General features: G+C 35.1%; 1 protein-coding gene and 1 long non-coding RNA gene across 2 annotated transcripts in view; one reads left to right on the plus strand and one right to left on the minus strand.

Annotated features, from left to right (window-relative positions):
* Positions 1 to 8000: 8000 nt before the first annotated feature.
* The window catches only part of CCDC141 (coiled-coil domain containing 141), a 54468-nt gene continuing 38108 nt past the window's right edge, over positions 8001 to 24360 (minus strand). The window contains exons 19-26 of the mRNA XM_031058732.1: positions 21487 to 21627; positions 20497 to 20691; positions 19543 to 19726; positions 18209 to 18318; positions 15882 to 15980; positions 15168 to 15251; positions 11540 to 12426; positions 8001 to 9648 (exon numbers count right to left, since the gene is read on the minus strand). Coding sequence (XP_030914592.1) covers positions 9384 to 9648; positions 11540 to 12426; positions 15168 to 15251; positions 15882 to 15980; positions 18209 to 18318; positions 19543 to 19726; positions 20497 to 20691; positions 21487 to 21627 — 1965 coding nt within the window. The 3' untranslated portion in view covers positions 8001 to 9383. The remainder of the gene's footprint in view (positions 9649 to 11539; positions 12427 to 15167; positions 15252 to 15881; positions 15981 to 18208; positions 18319 to 19542; positions 19727 to 20496; positions 20692 to 21486; positions 21628 to 24360) is intronic.
* On the plus strand, positions 14208 to 18931 carry LOC115948105. The gene is made up of 4 exons (XR_004081946.1): positions 14208 to 14250; positions 14774 to 14838; positions 15953 to 16003; positions 17972 to 18931. It is a non-coding gene; the product is annotated as an uncharacterized LOC115948105 (long non-coding RNA).

The following is a 24360-nucleotide window of genomic DNA, read 5'->3' on the forward strand; positions in this document are numbered from 1 at the left end:
CTTAAACACAGGCTATTAATTGAATTGTATGCACAAGAATATCCATGTTTTTGTGCTGCATCTGGCTTTTGAAAGGCTGCTGCCTTTTCAGGGGCTTATCTGAGCCACTGTAATTGAATATGCAAGATACCTCAACCTTTTTCAATGCAACTAAAACCTGCTTGCAAAAATTGTTTCTGAAGTGGGCACTTCCAGTTGCTTCCAAAGTAGAAAACAAAATTAAGGCATGAAGTGAGTGTTGAAATTACTTTATCTGTTTCATATGGGAAGAACTTACTGGGAACTGTACATTATCAGGGTTCCTATTCACTAACTTCATGTTGATAGGAGTCACTTATATGATCTCCTATGAAATACCTAAGGAGATTTACAGATGTCACTTTTGACAAGATTTCCTTGTGTATTATTTCTTTATGCATTATCCTCATACATTTACATGCATGGAACAAGGAAGAAAGAGAAACATTTGCCCTCTCAGCACTTCACTTTAGAGGGCAGGTCCTACTACCAAAGCCTGCACCCAGAGTAAGGAACATACTGATTAAGTGTTCTATTTCCTTCCACAAAATAGTAATTAATCTCATTGTACTGGGAACAAGTTCTATCTAACATTGAGACAGTCCTCAGCATTTAATAGATAAATATTTCATCAATTTTGGAAACCTTTTAACAAATCTGTAGACATCTATGATTTGTAAAATGAAAAGAAACAAGCACACTTACCATTTTTCACAATGGATCCATTCTCTGGGAACACTTGAAGCAATAGCTGTGTTACTCATTGGCCAAAGAAAGTTGATAGATCTTTATTTATTTATAAACACCACTTTCTACTATTTTGTAAGAAAACCATAAGTAAGAACAGATACACAGATTTCTGATTTGCCCCATGTATTATTTAAAGAAACATTGAAACTTCTTTTTCTGAGTTATGTTTTGTGAATCAAGAGGGCAAACTCTTAAATATTAAATTTTTTCTCCTAGTCAAACAATCGAGGAAAAGCAAGAAGAACCCAATATTTAAGTTTGATGAGCATCCAAGATCAGCAAGCATTGAATTCTACACTTTAATTTTTACAGAATGAATTTCTAAATAGAAAATCATATATGCCATACTAAAAAGTTTGAGCTCAGTAAAGAACATTAATTTTAGGGGGTTTATAATTTGGGGGGAAGAAGGGGATGGATATCTGATATGTACTTTTTCAGTCCTCTGAATGTGAGTACAGTTAGAAACACAGTATTTTCAATGACATCTCAAAATTTAAATAACACGTAACGAGGGGCTTAGTTGGGAAAGGTAATTGCATAGGATGAATAAGATGTTTGAAACTTGTCTTCATTCCATTTTGGGAAAATCTGTGAGAGATACAGAGTAAATATGCAGAGCAAGTACCTCAGTCTGCAGCTACTATATTTATGTGCACATATACATAGCCTTGTGACTCTTCTGCGGGCAGGATGCCACTGACTTTTCCATAACGTCAAGCAAGTGATTTATGTGATCAGGTGAAGACATGTACATGATATTTTTTCCAGCTCATTTCCTCTCTCTGCCTGTACTTTAACTTGGAGATAAATTTAAGTTTCTGCTATCCAAACTGCATCTTGATGGAGAAAAATATCTTATGTTTTAATATTATGATTTAAGCAATTCTTAAATATGTTATTTCAGTGCCAATTTTGCACAGATGACATCTACTTGGATGAAGCACAAAAATGCTGCACTGCTTAAATCCCTATCTGCTCCCAGTGAGAAGTGTGAGTGCATTGCAGTGGTATGCAAGACCAGAGCAGGTCTAATCAATGTGCATGTACAGAATGACAGAATGTTGGACAACACAGAATTGCACAGTACATGTGGAATCTGTGTGTGTCTGTGGTGTTGGCCAAGAAGAAGCAAGACTGCTGCTTCACTGAAGCGGAAATCTGAGAAGTGTGAATCATTTCACAAAATTTTCGAAGGTAAGACTTTGAAAATCTGAATCAGATGGATCAAACTCAAGAACTGTTATTTGCAAGGGCAACTGTTTTGTTTACTGCTGTGGCAGCCAAACAGCCATGCAAAATGGAGCTTTTCCTGGACTACCTTTTTCAATGCTGCAGGTGGATGACGCTACAAAAATCCTTGTCTTTCTCTTCAAGAACCTTTGCAATAAATTGGAAAACACACCTAAACTCTGAATGCAAGAGATGGAGACAAAGCTAATGCTTTGTCATGCTAATGACTAGCCTACAATCCAAAAGATTGAATTCCAGTTCAGAGCTGTTTTAATACCTTGAACAGACATTTAAGGAATTTTATTATTGAAGAGTCCTTGGCTAGACTAAAAATATGCCTTGAAGCTACCACTAATATCACTTCACAGTCCTCTCCTTTGAAGTGCAATGGCAGGCACCAACTGGAAATGGGCTGCATTGTCTCACTAATCTAGTCCTGAAAGCAGAAGCATTGCAGTGGAAGACCTCCATTATGCTGACTCAGAGACTTTCTCTTCCCTGAAGACATTCCTGCTGCTAAGCAAGCATTAGACAAGGTTTACTAATATAAGTAACCACTCCTTTTGGTGGCTGACCTCCAAAAAATGATGTCTCAAAGGTGTTAGAAATATGACAGTTAACACTCTATTTAATAAACTGAAGAATTTTGTAGTTATAAGATAATTTTGTTTTTAATCCTAATTCTCTATATTAGCTACTGGGAAGACCTATTGATGGAATTAATACCACTGATGAAATTTGTAGAAGAATACAATAGTGGGTACTAGTAAATCACCAAGGAGATCTGCAGTTTTGAAGGAAAATGTTTCTTTTCTCCATCATCACCTTCTGTTAGATTTGCCCAACAATCCAGAGCAAACCCAAAAGAAATCATAAATCACAGTCTAATAAATGCTGTGCACAGGTGAATTTTAATAATGATTTATTCGTAAAGAAACAAAATACAAATTTGAATCTAGATATATATTGGATAGCACCCAAAATTCATCTGCTCCTCACCCATGGCCAATACCTACTAACGGACACCGCAAACAACACAAACATGCTCAGGAATCAGGCATCTTGCAGTTCAGTCCATCTTCTGTTCCACTGCATCAGGCGGAAGAATAGGATCATGTCTCAAACTAAAGTTAATTTCTTATGGCCTCTCAAGTTCAAGATGCACTCCTTGAAACCAGAGTTTCTCTTTAAACCTGTTTGAAAAAGGTCAGTTAATATTGCCCATATTTTTAATGGTGGCACAGCACTTCGTCGTGGTTTTGTGAAAATAAAAGATTTAGAGATCAAAAAACAATGATTACAGAGAGAACATAATATATTCAAAATCTCATCTTACCAACCAAAAGACACTAGCTATAAACAACAGAAGATAAGAGAAAAAATTAGGATAAATCTAACCTTTCCATACAGTCTACATGTTTTAATCATACTGAATTCTCTATGTGACTTATGTAAAATTATGATGATCTTGCATGTCATTTTTTACTTAGGAATACTTGCCATAGCACAGCAACAGGGAAAAAAGCCCTGAACAAAATATGTGGGATCAATGCTTCATCAGCTGGCCATGAAGCAAAATGTGCAGGCAGCTCACAAGGAAAAGGAAAAACCTTTTGAATCAACACATGCAAAAACTTTCCTTTATGTTCATAAGTTGTGCTACATCTAGAGAGACAAACTTCAGAAATTTAAAGACAAAAATGCTCTTTCTTTTTTATCAGAGTCTAAATTAATGATGTGAGATTTCCTCCTGTGCTGAAAGTCACAGGAATTAGAGACTTCATGTATCTCATTTATTTAATCTGAAATTGCCCAATGGGAAGCATTATTTTTAATCAATTAATGAAAAACGACACTTCCTGTCTTATTAGGCTTGCTACTTATGCTTCAGAATAAGGCTTGCCTAGTAGAAAACCTTGCTTATATATTCTGTTCATGAAACTTCACGTAGCTCCATCAATTTGAACTTCTGTAATACTTTGTGTTTTAAGATCTTCAATCTTACATTAATTTCTAGATTAAGATGACTAGATTTCAAAAAAAATATTTCACTAAACATAAATACCTTGCATAGGCTAAATTTTCTAATGTATTACTCATATATTTTGATGAAGAATTAAGTGAAAAAGGGAGTCACACATTATGCACATTACATACATTGCCCTGATATTCATAGATTAGGAAGAGTGTTTGATGCTTTGTAAATCAAGATCCTTACATTTGTTGCAGTAGTACAAGTTGCCTCATGGAGTAAGACGCAGGTTACCTTACTGGAGTGCCTTTAACCACTGGCCTTTCTTCTCTCTCACGTGGTGTGTCCTGGGCTTGTACTAGCTCCCCTGTGGTGACATTCACTTCTTCTGAAAAGTACCCGTCTTCACATTCTGGTTTAGCCTGAGTTACACTGGAAGTGCTGGGGGGTTTATTTTTCTCTGAAACAAAACATGTGTGTTAGTTGCTCATGTAACAAGGTAAGAGGGTGCCAAAAAGCATGCAGCTGGCAGGACGAGTCACCTATCACTGTCACGAAAGCAGAACAGTGTGCCTTTCCAATTTCATTGCTGGCAACACAGATATATTTCCCACTATCAGCAAGGACTACATTTCTTTTTAAAAGGTAATAGATATCTCCTAATTTCTCAATCTGTAAAACAAGAGAATACACATAGGGGATAATTAGTACTACAAAGCAATATAAATTACCTTTCTCCCAAGAAAAGTTTCAAGAACATTAAAACATACACTGATATCTCCAGATACCACTTGGATGCCATCCTTTGTCCAGCAGACATGCGGTTTGGGCTTTCCATGTATAGTGCAATGGAGGATTAAATCTTCTCCTTCATGCAGAGTTCTGTGTCCAAACTTTTGTATGAAGTTTGGCTGTTCTCCTTGTACTGAAAAAAAAAAAATCAAATCAATATTCACTGTGTTTTAAGAGACATAATTAAAACAACTGAAGAAAATAATCTGTTCTGGTAAAGTTTATCACATTGACAGACAAAGAGAGCCTTTACTGCTGTCTGGAACTCAGGTTAACTTGTTTGCAAGACAGTTGGCATATATAATTTATCTATCTAATATAACATTTGTTAAAAAACATGGATATTAAGCACCCAAGAATGTAATTCATCAGCATAGTGGTGTTAGTTCAATGGAAGTGGTAAAGAATCATGTTATTTGATAAGATATTAGGCAAATCTGTGTGCATTATTGTTTCAGGGAAGGCAGAAGATTAATTATTCCACACATATTTAAAGTGATAAAGTCATGAGAGCAAATTTTATAATTTAGTGCATTATTGTACATCACATCGTTCTTCTTCTTCTAATCACATCATTGTTCTTCACTCCCCTCCCCGCCCCATTATTTTAAAGAAAAAGTTATTGAAAAGATTTTAAAAATTGATATTTGCAACTAATGAAGAGCAGAATGATGCCTCTCTGCTACTTTGACCCATCATTATTTTGGCCATCATTAATATTGAGACCATGTGCTACCGCATCATCCAGTACAAATTTGGTTCAGATGAAGGATAGGCAAATAATTACTTTTCTATTGCAATACCCAAAGCACATGAGATTGATTTTGTGCTAGCCTCATGCCAACTGAGGAAGGACAGATGATGCCTGAACCTCTACAAGGACTGATCAATACAAATTAACCCATCAAAATTGAAGAAATTTTGATCATCAGCATCAGTTTGCACTGAATAAAAGCATTGCTTTCTGTGACTTATAACTTAATGAGCTGTAAAGCTGGATTTATTGAATCATTGTATTACCACCTGCGGTTCCACTTATATTCCACCTATGAGGTTACAGTAAAAAGAGAAGACAATTTGTTAATTGCAAATTATTTCTTGTCTGGACATCCCATGATGTCCACATCCACAAGGGTTAGAAAGAACAGATCCATTCCTTCATTGTGGGAAAAAATAACCAGGTAGCCAGTGGTACTGAAACACCATTCTTAGAGCTTCAGACAATAATTTTATCAACTATTAAATATTCCATAAGTTATCTGTAGGAACCAGTAGACTTATGCTGCAAACTGGTAAATAAGCACAGGAAAATAATCAACCTGGAGCAATGCAAAAACTGCAGGAGAAAAGTGCACCTTCATCTGTCTATTACACAGCCTTCACCCCCGCCTGAAGTCTCTCTCACACACAGGTGTGCAGGTCAGGCCAAATTGGTTTTAACAGCCAGTTTTAAAATTAAATTGCTTCACAAATATCCTCAATCTATTTACTCTAGGCATGTAATTTCCAGTCTCTGGTGTCTTGAAATGTGATATTAGCAATTTTATGAACTTCCCCTGTCTTCTCTATGAATTTAGTCTGGGCAGATTCCCACCATGCTGCTTAGAGACTTTGGATTTGCTCAGCATTACTCTAAATCAACAGTGCACTTTATTGTTTTGAGATTTTGTCTCAGTCAAGCTCCTAACACAAACAGAAGGATTCCTTTATTAGGAATATTAAGCAGGTCTCATGACCCAGTTGAGCTGAAATATCCATAATCCCAGAGCTCCGGTCTCCTTGAATACCATGTGTAACCTCTTTAAAATCTTGGCAGTAATTTTTCAAGACACAGTTCCTCTAGACCACAGACAATAATACACACACAAAAATGACTCCTTTACCCAAGAAAAATCTCCAGAAAAAGGTGCAGAAGTAAGCATACCTTACCAGTCATTGAGAGGAACTCACCGTCTCCATTGCAGCTCCAGCCACATCTGATCCAATCTGGGTAATCACTCATCCTCCCTCTGCCTACTGACTCAAACCTGTGACCTCAGACAGGCTGCTCCTCTTGAAAAATTAAAATAATTAATTCCTTTCCCACTCCAAATTTAGGTACCTTGTGTAAACACCTCTTCACACAACTCCATGTCTTGTAGTCAGGCAATATCTTTCATCTTTTCTTAAAGGGTGTCTTCATATGGGGAAGGAGGAAGGGAGTGTAGGTTGGTTATGTGCCTAATGCCTTTCTTCTAAGGATGGTGGGACTGAGGCTTAAATCTTCTCTATAAGGGAGCCATTGGGAAGATGTAAACATTTTGGGATCTTGACTTAACTATAGGCTCGAAACTGCGACTGCAATGAAGGGAAATGAGAGCTATGAATCAAGAAAGAGCCAGAACCATACAAAACACCCAAATATATTCTCTGCTAAAAGAAGGAAGAGGCAAAGCATGCATAGTATAAACTATTAAAAAAAAACAATGAGAGTGGGAAGCATTATGTTAAGATTAGCGCTGCAACACAATGAGTGTGGTTTTCCTTCAAAGAAATACTAGTGCATCATGAGACTACATCACTGTCACTCATTTTTTTTTCCTTTTTCTTACATTATCTAACCAGAACACAGCTGGAATTTTCCAGTAATTTTTTAAGGACTCATTTGAGTCCTTAAATAAAGGGTATTTAAATCCAGACTGCCAGCACAGCAGTAACCAGTGTTGATTATATCTTTGTTTACAAAGCAGAACATTAAAACCATGAGATTTTCAGAGTCCTGCTGTGAATCCAGTGTCTCTAATCACTCTTTTTGAAATCTTGTGTCTTGCAGCAATTAAAATTGTGGCTGATATCCACCCATTAAAAACTGTGCATTTAGAGCTATTCCTGATTGAAAGTAGATGCAATACCACACTCACAAAATCGACTTTTGTTTACCTAAAATTCACAGAAACGGTCAAATTCTCAGAGGAAATTTTAAACAAACAAACAAACAAACAAACAAACAAAGGTATTATATACTTCTACAATGATTTATTAAGATCTAAAATACCATTATTGTGAAATGTAAAATACAGTGCAAGAAAACAGGTGAAATTTATACCTGAGAAAATTGTTGTGAATCTACATTTTTGGGAGATGACTGAACTTAGAAAGTGGTTCATTAAGGGTAATACCAAGTTAGTTAGAACTTCCTGTGTTCCCCCATCTGTTCACCACTTCCTCCTCCTGCTCCCTCTCATTGCTGTGAGGTTATATCATGAGAACTTCTCCTTTTTCAAAGTTACAGGAATTTTTTAAACATTGCAGTCACTAGGCCAAAATATCTGACCCTCAGCAATTAAAATGTATATTCTTTCCATAGAAGGCTACACAGTAAAAGGTTTACTTCATTCCAGCAAATTATGCAAGAGAAAGTAAATGTTTCATCTTTAAACATTTTCCAAAGCAATTCAATTGTAACATGAAAGCTGGTAATAAAAAGATGCAGGAAAATCATATAGCTGTTTGTCAACTCTTTTTACTGCATAAATACAACAAATACTGAGGCTGAAGAATGGCACTATATTTGAGGATATATAAATTGAGTCTTCCACTGGCACAATTACATCACTGTTATGTAATAGTGAAAAAAATTAGAACTTTAATAAAAAAATATATTTGTGGTTGTCCTTGTCAAGAAGGAAATACAAACCGTAGGTGAACAAAGTATTGGTTTGGATTTACTGTTTTGAAGGTAAAGGATAATTCTGTTTGACTGACTTTTTTTTTAAATTTGAATACACTTTTGGATAGTTCCCCAATTTCATTGATTCTGTTTCAAATCAGTGTGCTAAAAATTTTAAATGAATGCAAATGCTCACTTCATAAACTATTAACTTTCTTGTCTTATATGAACAATTTAGAGGATTATTAGAAATATTTGTATCTTTAACTTTGTAAGAAGGCAGAGAAAGTATCACAGACATCTATTTAAGCAGAGTGGAATGTTGGAATGTTTCATTTTGTAAACATTTGTTCTATTGTGTGCTAGATGCCACTTACACAAATCCTGATGGTTCTGGGTCAGTTCTGCAGCACAATCCCAACTCTATTGGAACTACTGCAGTTTTCCTTTGTGGAGACTGTATGCTGGGCTGAGACAGATCTAAATCTGATCTTTGTTAGTTTAATCATGAATGGTATGATATCTTTACTAAAAAGCTTTGTTCTAAAAATATTTTTTGTAAGCACACAAGCAAACGTGGGTGGAAAAAATACATTCTATGTTTAAAAAAATTCCAACACTTTTCACACCCCATCCCAAGAGAAGACATATCCCAAAATATACAACAACACTCTACCTGGCTCTATACTGACATTTAAAACCTACAACCATTAAAACTGTTTGCAATGCTTTGGAACGCCTACATTTTTAGAAAGCAAAACTCAGCCTCAGATTCTAGAAAAATCATTGTAAAGTTTTTATCTCAACATCACTATTAGAAAGTAGAATAAACACAGAATAGTGGTAATAAAGAAACAAGCAATATATCCATTTTGCCATAAAAAGTGGTTTGGTACATATTGTGAAAATGTAGTGTAAGAAAATAAATTCAACATGTGATAATTAAGTCCGGTGCAGTCAATATTGTACTTATTTTGTGATTAGCCAGTACATTAGTGATACACTAATATAGATGACACACAGCATTATCCAGTCTATTCTTGCAATAGGTGGCCTGTTACCTTGCACGTGAAGAATGGCACTTGAGGAGGTAGTGCCGTTCAAATTTTTAGCCCGAGCAACATAGAGGCCAGCATCTTTATCACACACCTTCTGAATGAACAAAGTATGCTTTGTCTCCTTTTGTAAAAGCTTTAAGTGCTCATCTGCAGTCAGTTTCTGGCCCTTCTTGTACCTGAAGCAGAGAGTCAGTTTGCAAGTCAGAGTTTTATCACTGCATGCCACACAGAACTTTGCAAATTCAGACAATCTCTGTAACACTTCAGCAGCAGCAAGAGACAGAGAACTGCTGTACTCTCATTTCTCAGTTTTAAACTTAGTCTGTCAATATGCATGAACAGTTAAACAATGCAAATTACAGGATAATACATTCTTAACAGTATTATACAAATTTGGTTCTGAAAATGGTTTTCAACAGACAAGTTACACGTCTCTCACTGCAGTGTCAGTGAGGTAACAAGGGCCTGGGCCCTTGATTTTGCGCTGAGACATTTTTGCTAATAGGTCCCGAGTCAGTCCACATCCAACTCATAAATAGGCACTAAAGGATCAACAAACAAACTTCCTAAACTTGTATCCTCACCAAGAACCTGCCTCCATCCCAGCCCACAACATTTACCTAGCTCACATCATCAAACAGGATAGAACAATGCATCAAGAGTTACTTCAGTGAACTGGTGCCATATTCTAACACTTGAGGATCTATCACAGTGTATTGGTATTGACTCCTGATTTAAAAATGGAAATTAGAGAAAATCCTGGCTCTCCTTGCACCACGATATTTCAGCATAGGCTACATTTAACCCAACACAAACATGAAAATATTTTTCCACGTGTATATCCAAAGAAATTTCTACACCAGTACAAAATACATGTTATTGGAGATTTTTTAATTAAAAACATTTTTTTCTGTTTTCATGAATTTTTAATTTGCAAAATTATTCCAATTGAATGTTATCTTTTTGAAAGACAATCTGTCAATAGTGTATATATTTTTTGGCTAAATTAATGCTTTCTTACAATAAAATGAATATCTTGTTTCACCAATAATACTCCTCAGTCTGTACAATACTGGTATTTAAACAAGGTAACTTTATTCATACCAACAGAGTATAGCACCAAGTTTGCAGTGTCCAGTATTCTTCTCAGTGCCACCAAAAAAAATTTCAGTTTAACAAAAACATACAGTTTAAATCTTTAAATATGTAATAATATTAACATCAATTTTTTCCAGTGAGAGGCATATTTAGTTTTAATACATTAAAAGAAAGGCCTCTATTTTGAAAGACTAGTGGAATAAGTGGAGAAAAGACAAATGAGGTAAAATTTGAGGAATACATGCCACAACACATAGAACTATGAAAAAAATCTTGAAATCCTGCCCCTTTTTCAGTCCCTGTTCCCTTTGGCAGGGAATTTTTAGAGTTCAGATGTTTATATTACATCATCTGTATTTCTCATAAATCTAATAATAAAGTAATCTAAATAGACACATAGCAATTAAGAGAGAGATAGACCATGCACACCAATATATGATATAAAACTGATTCTCTTAGTGTAGATATTTAGGTGATGTTTTTAAACATGTAACCTTAGTTTTGATATCTTTCACATATGTGTAAATGTGTTCCCATCTCCATAGTGACTATATAAATATTTCAGTGTGCATGCAATCTATGTGTCTGTCCATATGTAGTGCCCAGAGCCGGGGAAAATGCAGGTGAATTTATTTATAGTAAATCTGAATCATGCAAATGTTTTAAGAAGGCATTGAACAAGTAGAATGTCATATTCCAGAATAGGAAAACTGTATGATGATTTTGCTTGAAAACGCTGGATGTGTTTGCACTACGTTGATACTCATTCCTAAAATTTGGTACAGAGAGATTATTTCGAGTTGGTTAATTGTTGAAAAAAACTCTGAAGGTGGAAATCATGCAGAAGTGTGGAGTAGAAAGGATACAAGACACTTATCCTAGCCTACAGATTAATTGATTTTGTTATGAAAGGTTCATGGTGGCTCGCTACTAGGTCCTACTTACTGCTTCTCATTGCAAGCTACCCACCATGTCAGTGTAGGTTCTGGGAATCCCGTTACTTCTACTTCCAAAGTTACTGGAGAACCTTCCATGACGGTTTTGTTAGACAGAAGCTGGGAGAAGTTAGGCGCCTGTCCAGTTAGGCTGGCCATGCTGTTCTTTTCTGAAGAACTTTTAATCTCTTCTCGGGTAACCATCTGCCTCTGACAGCTTCTGGTGGCGTCTGATTGAAACACGAAACCTGAGAATGCATCGGGCAAAGCATGCAGCCTGTCCTGGGGTTTAGTACAGTTATTCAAGGCATGCAATTTTTCTTGTGTTTCTGCCATGCTTTCAGGAAGTTCAAGGTGTTGAAAATGTGTTTTGCATGTTTCACTCATCATGCTATCTGCTGGTTTGGCTTTTATAGGGCAGGAAGCAGTGCTAGTTTCAGATATTCCTTGTGAGCTACAAGTCAAAGGAGATTCTGCTCTGACTTTTGGACCAGAATCTGTTAAAGAGATACAAAACTTTTGAAAGTGATCTGATGGGCTTTCCATTCTATTATTTGTAGCATCAGCAAAAGCAAAATTTGTTAAGAGGTCAGGTGCTTCCATCAGTTTTACCATTCTAGTGGTTTTCTGCAAGCTATAGGAACTGACATGCAGACTATGAGAACTACAACAGAACTGCTCTTCTAGCTCTGTTTCAGAATGTAAGAGGTTGGATTCTGGTGTCTCAGAAAGCGGTGGCAAAGATATATCATCAGGTGATATACACTCATATTCATCTCCAGAGGGTGTTTCTTCTGCCAGGAATTCAGCCTGTAAACCATCCTCTTTGGCTGAGGATGACAGCTCTGTATCCTGTGAAACAAGATCCTCACCAGCTGGACAGATAACTGAAATATCAGCCAATATATTCCTCTCCTCAAACTGGGAGGGGAAAGAAGAGAAAGGAGAGAAAGAAAAACAAAGAAAGAGTTATCATTCAATACATCCCCTTGTCATGTAAAATCTAACAACAATATTCCAATTAAGCTTGATGTATTCTGAGAGGAAGAAAGAAATGGGGCAAAAACCAATTAATCAGAAAATGTTGCAGCAGCTTATTGGAATTTCAAACTGCTCAAATAAATTCTAGAAAATATTATTCTAACTATGTATAAGTATTTATTATAACAGTAACAATAAAACAGAAAGTACCTTTCCATAAACAAAGGGCAACCTGTGGATTTCCTGTAGCTTCTGTTTATATGAGCATTTGCAAGGGAAAGTTGGTGGAGGAGGAGGAGTAGGTGGCCTAATTGCATTTAAAGGGGACACAGTTATTTAGCAATGAAAATATATTAACAGCCAAGTTGCTGGACTAGTTAAATAATAAAGCTAGCACCTCTATAGCATTTTCCAAGCATTTTATATTTCCTCCTTCTCCTTTTTTTTTTCTTTTTTTTTTTACTTGCCAGCTGTTAAAAGATCCTCCCAAATATTAAAAGAAAAGCAATGTAAAAATTATGTTAACTTGGATCCAGGAAAAAAAATCCTTCTCATCATGTTTCAAAGAGAATTGGGTGAGGCATAAGTGCATTAATTTTAATCACAAAGCATCAAAGTCATCTGCAATGTTAATTACGTCTCTGCCTCTTGATTTTTGTGTGAATGTAATCACATATTCAGATTGATTTCATTTGTGCAAAGGCTCTCAGAAAAGTTGTGCATAATGTTTCCTTAAGCTACTCTCTCATTGCTGAGTTCTATACACAAATATGTAATCTACTAAGCCGTGTTTCTATCACCTATAAACTGCCCACTCAAATAAATTGGGTGATACACTGAATTTCATTGCTTTCCAAAACAGGTCTCTTTAGCAGTATCCAGTACAAGAGTGTGATGGTATATTTATTTTGGTTTTCTTTTTCCTTTACTGCTCAAACAATCTAACAATTAGTGAAAAAATTCTTAAAATACCCAGAAATAATAGAACCTCATATGTACCCTGGTTATTTAGACATGTTAGTTTTAATATAGATGCTTTCCCAAGTTATTATTTTTGTTATTTCAAAGCAATGTGATTCATGCCAGAGCTACAAAAAAATGACTGGAAGCAGGTTGGGATTTTACTGTGTCTATTTTACTAAGCAATTCAATTCAGATGTAAGACAAAGTTTATGTTTTACTATAAAAATGTTTCCCACAAGCATCCCTTGATGAACTTTGACCCCTAAAGAGATGGAAGAAGACACTGGGGAAAAAGCTGTGGAAAAGAATGACAGGTGAGCTGTGAGTGAGCAAGCTGCCAGATAGGCTTTGGCAGCATGGGACCAAAAAAGCAGGAGGATCAATGTGCCATGAGAAGGCCTAGCACACTTTTAAGAGGGTTATATTTGAAGCAAATTAATGCTGGGAAAGCAGCTTGCAGAAGTACAGACAAAATTAGAGATTGCTGGCCCACTGTTCGAGGCTCTGGTGAAATGAACCTGCTACTTCTTTAAGTGAAGTATGGAGTGATGAAAAGGGTAGAGGCATCATAGCACCACAATCTTCATATGATATTTGCTGTTTCGCATACCCTTGACTTCTCTGCTTGGCAGCTGAGACTCAGTCTGATGAGGACTGACAAAGCTGTGGCTTAGTAAAATAGAGCTATGGACACCTGCTGAAGAGATTCCCCTGAGTGACGCTCTTTGGAGCAGTCACAAAATTCTGAGTGAAATCTGGGCTCCGAGTCAATGCTGAAGCTCCCACTGACTTGGAATGGAGGTAAGAAAATTAATTAAGTTTAATTTTGGTTCATCAGCATATTACAGGACATTTTGTATTGAACTGAAAGGAATAATATTCGTTGAATTTCTACAAAACATCACTGTTTAATTTCTTGCAGTATTTGTCTATGTTAGCAGTTTGCAAAATGGAATTTTTAGATCTCTAAATCTGTTACCAATGGATCCTACCTTTCTAAGGACTTCAACCCACTCCAAATTATCAGACCATTTTACATAGGAAATTATTTACACTTATGTCCAGGATCCCAAGCCTTCAAAATATTCTTTAAGCTAAAGTAATTAATTTCATAAAGCATAGATCTGGCTTTGCTTTGCCTGTATTTCTAAGATTTCATTTATTCACTGATTATTTGGAAATTTTAAAATTCTTTTATTGTATATCCATAAGTAAAAGATGTTTGTCAGTTTGGATTTTTATCATTCTAAATGCTCATGTTTTGTGAATTGTCCTCAACATGGATGCAATCCCTGCTTTGGATTATTTATGATCTCTGATGCAGAGAATCTTGGCAACTGAAATCCAACTTAAGTGTTTTGAGATGAGGATAAAGATGATTATTTGATGGTGAGTTCTGTTATTTCTTCTATAGTGTTATACCAATATTACAGCAAATTATATTTGATGTGATGTCCTACTGAACTACTGACAGCTGCAGTTGTGTTCCTTCATTGTTTCTCAGTTTTTTGTTATTCACACTGGTTTTAAACTGAATCAATGTGCTTGTTTTGTCAGGTTTTTGGTAATATTGTAAATGAGAATATAATCTAAACTTACCAATATAACAATAGTCCTCACTTTTGATACACAACAAATTAAAGAGTACAACTCCCTTGAGAGTACACAATGATGCCCATCAATCTGATTAAATGTAAATGAATTTGAACAACACGTACTTGTTTAGTGCCTGTAGGAGACAGAGTATTGCTTCTCTTCTCACCAATGCTTTCTGAATTTGCAAGCAATTCACCTGGTACCATCTGAAAGAAAAATGTTTTAAAATCCCACTTTTTTCCCTGATCAAGATTTTATTAATGCAGCAAATAATCATAATTTCCACCATTATTTAGTTCAAATTCTGAGCTATGTTTCTCTCATAGAATCTTACTTATAAATCAAATATTTTCCTAACTTGTATCTAGGCATCATAAGAAGTCTAGGGCTCTGGGAATACTATCAGCAGTCCCCACTATTACTTCTTATATTCCCTTAAGTTTTATTTTTAAAGGAGAGAGTTGAAGAAGAAGTTCTCTTTCTCAAGAAGGAGGAATGGTCACAAAGAGAACCTCTACGTTAAGAATACTCTGGCAATAAGACCAAAGGAAAATTGATAAAAGATTACAAAAGAAATAGTTTTTTAGAAAACAGAAGGATATATACAGGCATGTGAAAAATGATAAAATTTAAAAATTCATAGGGGAGAATATGTGGACTGGATAGAAGGGAAAGGCGTAACTAAAAATAACTGAAAAACAATTGACCAAGACTTCACTGATAACACCCATCCAAATGGAGGCTTTAAGACTGAAAAACAAGAACCTTTCTAGCAATGCACAGAGCCTTTTAAGAAAGAGTTCTTGTTATTAAAAAAAACAATTAATTGAACTAACCTGCTGCTTTTGTTCCACTTCTTTAACAGTCTCACATTCTTCTTGACCATTTCTTTCTTCTTTTTTAACAGTAATCAACTCTTCAGAAAAGTCCACTTTCTGCCATGTGAAGAGAAAATTAAGTAAGTTTATTAAGAATAAAAGGCAGGAATTGTTAGCTCTACGCTGATTTATGCTCTGTACAACAGAGAAAACACCAAAGTGAAAATCTGTCATCAGCACAGGTGTAAATTGCTTATGGCAAAAAAAATGCAGCAAAACCCAATTAATTCATTCTTGGACAAGTAATGACAGCATTTTGTGAAGCTGACAGGATCTTTTCTGGGAAGAAAAGAGGCAGGGAAACTATAGAAGACCATAATTCTTCAGTATATAAGACTGAAGAATTCCAGCAGCTAATCAAGAATCTGAGGAATATGAACCAACATATACACAGGCTCAGTAAGGGGGAATAAAGGATTAAGGAACACTGTTATATGAAAAAAAAGAGAACAAACAACAATTTCAGAAAAGATATCAGGATTGCAGGAAAACAGTTCTAGGGAGGTAAGAAACATTTGTGAGTGTCTATAATCAAACTTTTTTAAAAGGTGGAAAGGGAAGAATCTGGTCTAAGCATAAAATACTGAAAAAGAAATGTGGACAACCATATGTATTTTATGAAGACTTGATAAATCCTTCAAAACTGTTATGGAGTCTTCCACAGATTTCAAAGAACATAATAGTGATACAAGATAATGAAAGCCAAAAGCTTTATAATTACAGTTTTGTGTCTTCCATATCTTTAGCTGCCCAGCCAAAAGTTATAGTCTTAAACACGTTTCTTATAAGAAAGTGCTGCATTATTAATTTGCTATTCTAGCAATAAACAAGTGAAAAATTCAATGAGATCTTTTCAGTCTATTTTTTTTTCTTTTAGGAAGAAAAAGTAGTTTTAATTTTGTGCTTGAAAAAAATCAGTCTTTTTCAGGCATTCAGTAGCCATGTAAAATTAGGAAAGATTATGCAATACATTTCCCCTTAATTTGTCATGCCTTAAAAATAACAGGAAGTGAAACTCAATTTATAATCAAGGCATTCCATACAGATGGCACAGACAGTCTGCTGAATTATTTATTCTTCATAAGATACAGACATTGACTGTTGATATATTCTGGAAATGTTCAATAAGAATATTAGTTTTTAAATCTTAGAAAAAGACATAATGTAAAAAAACCCTTTCCATTTAAAATAGTTGTGGAACTCTATTGTAAAAAAAATTCAATACTTTTGTGGAAATTAGTCAAAATCAGGTAGTAAAATTAGTTTGAAATTCCACTTGACTTGAAAAGATCATACAACATTGCTGTAGAAAAGATTAAAGGTTCAAGCCCTCTTCTGACAGAACCTGGGACTACTGTCCTGTACACAATAGTATTTATGAGCTATACAAATGGAGAGGAGAATGGGCATTTATGTTGAGGTTTCTATATGGTCACAGTGCAAGACAAAGCCTTCTTCCCATTCACCTTACGACCTTTGGAGATCATTTATATTTTTACTGTCTCTTACTCCTTTAAAGTGTATAAATGGATACTTTGAGCGTTTGTCAATTTTATAGGATAATTCCATCAAAGAAAAGTGAAGCAACATTCAGTATCAACAGAAGCAAGATATTTAAGCATCTTAATTTTTCCACCTTCACAGAAGAATTGTCAGCTGCTGCTGCATGCAGGAGATTTTTCAGATATTACTTTGAGAATGGAGGGGGGTAGAGTAGACAGTCTTAATTATCTACCCCACCACCAGTCTTCCATAATTCCTCCTCAGTTAAGGTTACATTTAAATACATCTACAGCAGTTTATCAGAACGTGAAACTAAAAATGCTGCTCTCATAAATATTTATGTAAAAGCAAGGCTTTTCTAACTCAAATGACTTTGACTTTAACACAACTTGTTTTTCAGGATGTCTTTTCCAAGAGGGAGCCAAGCCAGGTTGGTTGGCATTTCGTAGCTCTGCAGTTACCTATATTACAATATCAAAGAAAGAAGTATGAAAAAAAAGTATTTATCTAGATACTCAAATAAAATTTGACGCTTTCTCCTACAGGTTTCTAGAAAGGAGTAACAGTTCTGAAAGAAGCAAAGAAAAGGAAACTCAGAAGAAATATTTAGCGTCAAAACAAGTAGAACTTCTTTGATTCATTACAGTCATTACCTAAACTAACAGAAAAGTGCACAAGAAGTAATTCATGCTACCATAGATGATCCTCACTAAAAGCACTGATTCAGACACCAAGTATGACAAAATCAATGCAATACATTCTCCAGTTGAAAAAAAACATACCTTTATCTCCTTAAGTTCTCTCAGAGATCTGCACAACCCATCGACTGAATTCATGATTTCTTCATACTTTAATACAGTTTTTTCTACATACTTCTTTCCTTCTTCAATCCCTACAAAGGCAAAACAGCATGAAAATAGAACAGAATGCCTCAAACAGACCTGCAAAAATCTGTGTAATTTTTTACCCCAAGGGACTATGATAAACACATTCTTCTGTATTTTGTTTTGCTGGAGGAATTCTGTCATTCATAGTAATGTGCTTTCCCAGCTTGTACTAGCTTACTTGAATCCTCATAGCTTCTTCAGGTCTTCTCTCTGGTTAGTAATACTGCTTTAAAAGATGCTGACCTCATAAAGTGCCCTCTGAACTCGTTGCTACATTTTACAACTAGGAGGCATTTAGATTCCTGTTATAAGAAATACAAAATAAAGGCAGGATGGAGAAGGTTTTGCCCATGTAATGACTTAAAGGACACTGAGCAACTTCTTTCTCCTACTCTTCCTAATCAGCTGTTGTCAAAAATCTGTTCTGTCATCTCCTTTCCTGCAGATAAGACTGTTTAAAATACTGAGAAGGCTTAAAAAAAAAAAGGGAGAGAGAAGAGAAAAGAAATTATCTGTGCTCTCTAAATATTCTTTCCAGTAAATTAAGAGAAATTTAAAAGCCTAGTTTGACTGCTGAAATTTTTTTAGTTTTATTACTTGAATTGATAGGCTACACAAAATCCCTGCATGTTTGGATTGTCACCTTATCTTTGGAAAAATTAACTTTAAAAAGTATATAAAAATTACAAGTAGGACAAAAAAAAGAAGAATACGAAATTTTTTTACTTTCAATTTTTTTGTTTAACAATATTCCAAATGAACACAATTGCAAATACAGTATCTAAATAGCAGTCTACATAATTTGCTAATAAAAATTTGACAATCAAATCCTACCAGTTATTTACAGTTATAATGTAAAAAAATTAATTCAGCACTGAGGTATATCATTATAATATCCTCTGGCTTCAAAGGCTTGCCTGTTATGAGAGACCTTAAGCCATGAAATCTTAACTCAAAGCTCATGAATATTGCAAGGACATTTTGATTTCAAGGTGAACTCAGGCTGTATACAGAAAACCAAGTAAATACCAGACTGAAAGAGTAGTTTCATATCTTTACTTTTTGTAAATATTTCTTCTGAAATCCTTCACCTCTTCCAATCAATACTTTAAAACATTTTTTTAAATTCATCTATTTTCATCTTAAATGAACGAATCTAGGAGTCTGCTTACTTCCACCCCATGTTACTGCACTTTGTCCCCACAGTACATTACCAGATATCTCCTCACCATATAACCGTCTAGCAAGGTCCATGATCTGCTGAATTTTTTCCTCTTGTTCAGGCACTGCAGGTTCAATAAACTTATTGAATTGCTTATAGAGAGTCTCTATTGCTTCTCTTGTTTTGCATTCTGCAGAGTAGTTGCCAACTCTAATCACTGTTGCGCTCACATCTTCAAACCAAAATTGGCACTGAGGGATAAAAAAACTGCATTATAATGAATTACTATGAATGAATCTGCAGTTCAAGCTGTTGAAGAATAGACTGGATTATTCTTAGACTTTCCTTAATCAGTGGCATATAGTATGTCTTAAACATTCTGACTTAAATTTAACCTGAAAAACATTTGTTCATTACTAATGGTGCTTCAAGCATTAATGGCTGTTAAATTTTCATTAAGTACTAGGCCCACACGCATCTTACAAGGGTGGTGAGGTTATTATTTAATGGTTCTGCAAAAACATATTTACTTTCTGAGCTCTTTCAGCCTGGTATGTCAATTGGCTAATTTCAAAAACTTCATGTTATGGTCTCCGTTAGAGCTGTGTAAGGGGCAGAAGGGTTCTTTAACATTCAAGCAGACAGGGTTTTTGGTCTCAGCAACAACTAAACTCATCAGGAATTTTTCTACTGATAAGAATGAGCATTAGAACACACCCATAATAAGCACCTTTGGTTAACAATACTCAGAACAGGACACAATCTGGAGTTCACTCAGAACAACAAGTATTGCATCGTTACGGGAAGTGGCAACAAAATCACCATTTCTAGCCACTGTTGAAATCAGCATTTAAGATTGTGCCTATTTACTGAAAGAAAAGTTTTGAGAAAGAAAAAAAATTTTACCAATTGATTACTTTTGGAAAGGACAGATTAACCTTGAAGCAGTTAAAGCAATTTTATCTGTCCCTGTCCTGGATCATTATTACAGCCACAGCTGGGATGTCAGGTTTACTAGTACCTCTTTCATCATCTGCTGCAGATGCTCCATGAGATCCAGGTTGTGCTTGTAATCTTCCACAACTGTGCTAAAATCATTCAGCTGTTTTTGTAAGTCACTGATTGAGCCCAAGAGAACTTGAACTTTAGCCTTAGGTTCATTTGCAAAAGGATCAATGGCTTTCTTCTCTAAATTATCCATCTTCTTTTTAAGAATCTGTTTAAAAGAGAGATAGCAATGTTAAATACCAACAAAATATTTCTATTTTTAGAAATTTAATATAAAAACGCAGGGGAAAACCATACAAACATACTTGTCCTATGTTTTAAAAACTACAAGCTGTTCTTTCAAAATCAAAGGAACCTGGAGGGCCTCTGCAAAGCTGATTAAAATTGATATACATTATATTTATGAAAGGTATAATTGAACTAGCTTTTTTCAGCTTAAAAGTAAACAAATATCTGAAGTAATAAAACATGGTCATGCATGAATTGCAGCTAAAAAGGCCATTGAAGGAAGAGTTTCTGGTGAATGCAAAAAATGGCTGAGGCTAACAGGGTTCTAAGGTACAAAAGAACATGATCAACTCCAGGCAATGAATATAGCCAAAGACTCTGAAGAAAAAAGTTCATCTTTTACATGATGAAATCAGAAAGACAAGAGAGTAGCTTGATGCAAGACATGATTATTTTGGGTTCTTTTAAGGAGAAGAAAGGCTAGGCCACACAATAGAGGCAAGAAGAATAAAGGATTAAACAGAAAAATAATAGTGGATTAAAGGAGTGAGCTCAGGAATTGACTTCACATCATTTCACTGAAATAAATGGCAGAATAACAGGAATAGAATAGTGAAAAATGTCTCAGTCAATGACAGACAGGGAGGATATAACGAGAAAAGTAAGAGGGAAGTGCACAATAAATTTTGTGATGCCCTAATTTCCGGTGATGTGTTTGGCATAGGCCAAGTAATTGAAGTGGTAAAGCCTTTCCTAAGCCTGGATTTTCTGTTACCTGTAGCTTCTCTGTGTATGTATCAACTTGCTGAATCTGTACTTTAAGTACTTTCATATTTCGAGCTTTTTCAGTTTTCTTCATATAGTTAAACTTCAAATTGTTGAATTTCTTTTTGAGATCCTTAAACGATTCTCTGAGCTGCAACAGTGTAAACATATTTGTTAGTAAAAAAAAAAAAAAGTCAGCACACATCAATTTAAGTTTTTTCAAGAACTGTTTAATGGACAATTTAAACACCGAAAATTTAATGCAGAAGTTAGTAATACTATGCCATCTCAAAGCATCCTTAAGTTGTCAGAATTTCTTTACAGTAATGCAAACTCATAATCTACAGAAAAAAATCGAAGTGCCAGAATGATAGGAACTACACTGATGAAGCTCTAGAAAGCTGCAATTTCATTTACACACATATGGATCAGACACATTGCCAATTTGCCACCAGAAAGGGTTTAATACATATCAAAAAGAAGAGCCATCTATGATGAACAGAATTTTAAACCCAGTGTTTATTTACCATGGAAACTAACTATAATATAGGGCTGTTATATTCTTTATCTTTTGTTTTCGAGTGACAATTATGTTTCCTTTAATATTGTCATACAAGTAGGCCTTTAATAAACCATGTTATTTTTTTCATTAAAAACTTCATATAAATAAGTATATCAAAACTGTTTAGAGAAACCATTTTTAAAGGTCTATGAAATTTTTAAGCATAGTTTTCCTAATATTTTTTCTCTGAAAGCTGTGCAACTTCCAATTTTATTCACAACTTTAAAAACTCCTTTCAGATATTACTGTTACATTTAAATTTCTTTAAGCAAGAGATACAAGAACCAGACAACTATAAAACCTGCTTAAAATCAGTGATATTTTAATTACCTTGCAATTCCCTGATCAAATTTTCAAATTATTTGTAATTCATTCATAAATTTTGAAATAAAAGAATATTAAAATGACCAAAATATTGATTTTAAGAATTTCAGGTCCTGTAGGTAGATAATATTTTGCTTTCAGGATAATGTATAATAATAATAAATAAATTATGTAAAAGTATGTTTATTTAAAGCCACTGACATGAAGAAATGCAGAAATTCTAATGCTTTAGGATCTGTTACTCCAGACACACAAATGAAATTAGTGTTAACTAGTTCAGGTGATATCCACAATTGGATATCTAAATATGTATTTGAGGCTTTTTTAATATTAAAAAATCCCTCAGACTTCACCCTGCACCCCCTCCTCCTTCATGCCAAAGAATCCAGGGAGTAACGAAGGCTTATTTTGCAGCCACTGTTATTGGAACACCTAACAATCAATCATTATTATTATTATATACCAATGTTAATCCATCAAGGGACATATTTTTCATTTTCATTTCATCTAGTGGGATGTTGCCACATTATTTCAGCAGCGAATAAACAGATGGTGCTCACTCAGTGTAATGGAAAGGAAGGGAATTCTATCACTGGCCCTGTGATCTCTAATTAGTTTAAGCTCTTTATCCCGCCTAAGTATGCAGAAAAATAAAGTCTGTCTAAAAGCCCTCTGTTAATATAATCACTTCTGCAGAACAATATTTTTTTATTCAGAAAAGAAGAGTCTTATTTGCTGCTTCAAGTTTGTGGGAAAGAAAAGATGAACAAGAGTTTATTTTAGTTCATTTCACTGGCTTGTGCACATACAGAATAGCAGTGATAATTTATAAGGCCAGAGGCTCTCCTCATAGCAGCATGTGAAATTAGATCTCCTTGTTTCAGATATGACGGCTTGTGTGTCAAAGGTCTGCAGCTGCTGTCACTCTTCTCTTTTAGCCTCAGTGGAAAAACCAGATTCAGCTCTGACTTGTGCATCAGACTGCATTTGCACTGCTCCTGTTACCATCAGCAATTGTACCAAGGGCAGTGCGGGGCTTCCAATTTTTAGAAATCCAAACATGTCTCAGTTTTGCAAGATTAAATGAGAAATACTGAAGGGACTATGCATCCAAATATGCTTCAGTGACTTCAGTCCATTGCTTTAATGGAACTTTGTACCTTTTCTATTGTGTCATAGTCTTTAGTCAAGCAGCTGTTCCTAACTATAGTTGCCCTGTCATGGGTGGAGAATGGTAGTGGAGGAGAGGGGTTTAAGCACCAGTTGTTTCAATTTATCACAGGACCACAAAATCAATGGAAAAATCAAGTTATAAAATGCTTTAAATATTTTTGTTAACATTGCCATTCCAGTAAATGCATTGATTGCTGTCTGAGCCACTCTAGAAGAAGCTTCGATGTTAATCCCTCACCTTTCCCTTTCTATTCATGTACAAAACTTTTTGTAGCATCAATAATGAAAACACCCCAAGAAGCAGGTTGCTAGAAACAGATTTTCAGTCACAAAGATTAAGAAACAGTAAAACAAAAAGGGAAAAAAAAAATCTGTTCATGTCATTAATGACTACTTGATTCCTGGGGCAACAATCAGAATAAATTACAAGGTGAGAAATGAGGCTACATATCAGTTCCTACTGACCTGTGAATAAAGATAGCTCATTACCATTTATGGTTAAAACCCATGTTTCCAGTCATATCTTTCCATAAGCATACAAATAATGACATGGTGAAAAAGAAATGAGATGACTGAGAAGAGCTGTGAACCTGCATCAGGATCTGTTGCTCTTTGGTTGACAAGTTTTACGTGGACATGCATAAATGTTATTTTTAAAGTGATCACCTAAACAGAAGGCTTTTTCATTGCAAAAGCTATCATGGGTGATTAACAGTGTCACTCAGAATCCCCCAAACAGACCCAGTGCAGCATTCCTATATCCAGTGTATCAGTGTACCCAAGGCTGAGCTCAAATAGGACTGCAGTGCAATACAGTGGAAGTGC

Source organism: Geospiza fortis, unplaced genomic scaffold, assembly GCF_000277835.1.
Source record: "Geospiza fortis unplaced genomic scaffold, GeoFor_1.0 scaffold112, whole genome shotgun sequence".
NCBI lineage: Eukaryota > Metazoa > Chordata > Aves > Passeriformes > Thraupidae > Geospiza > Geospiza fortis.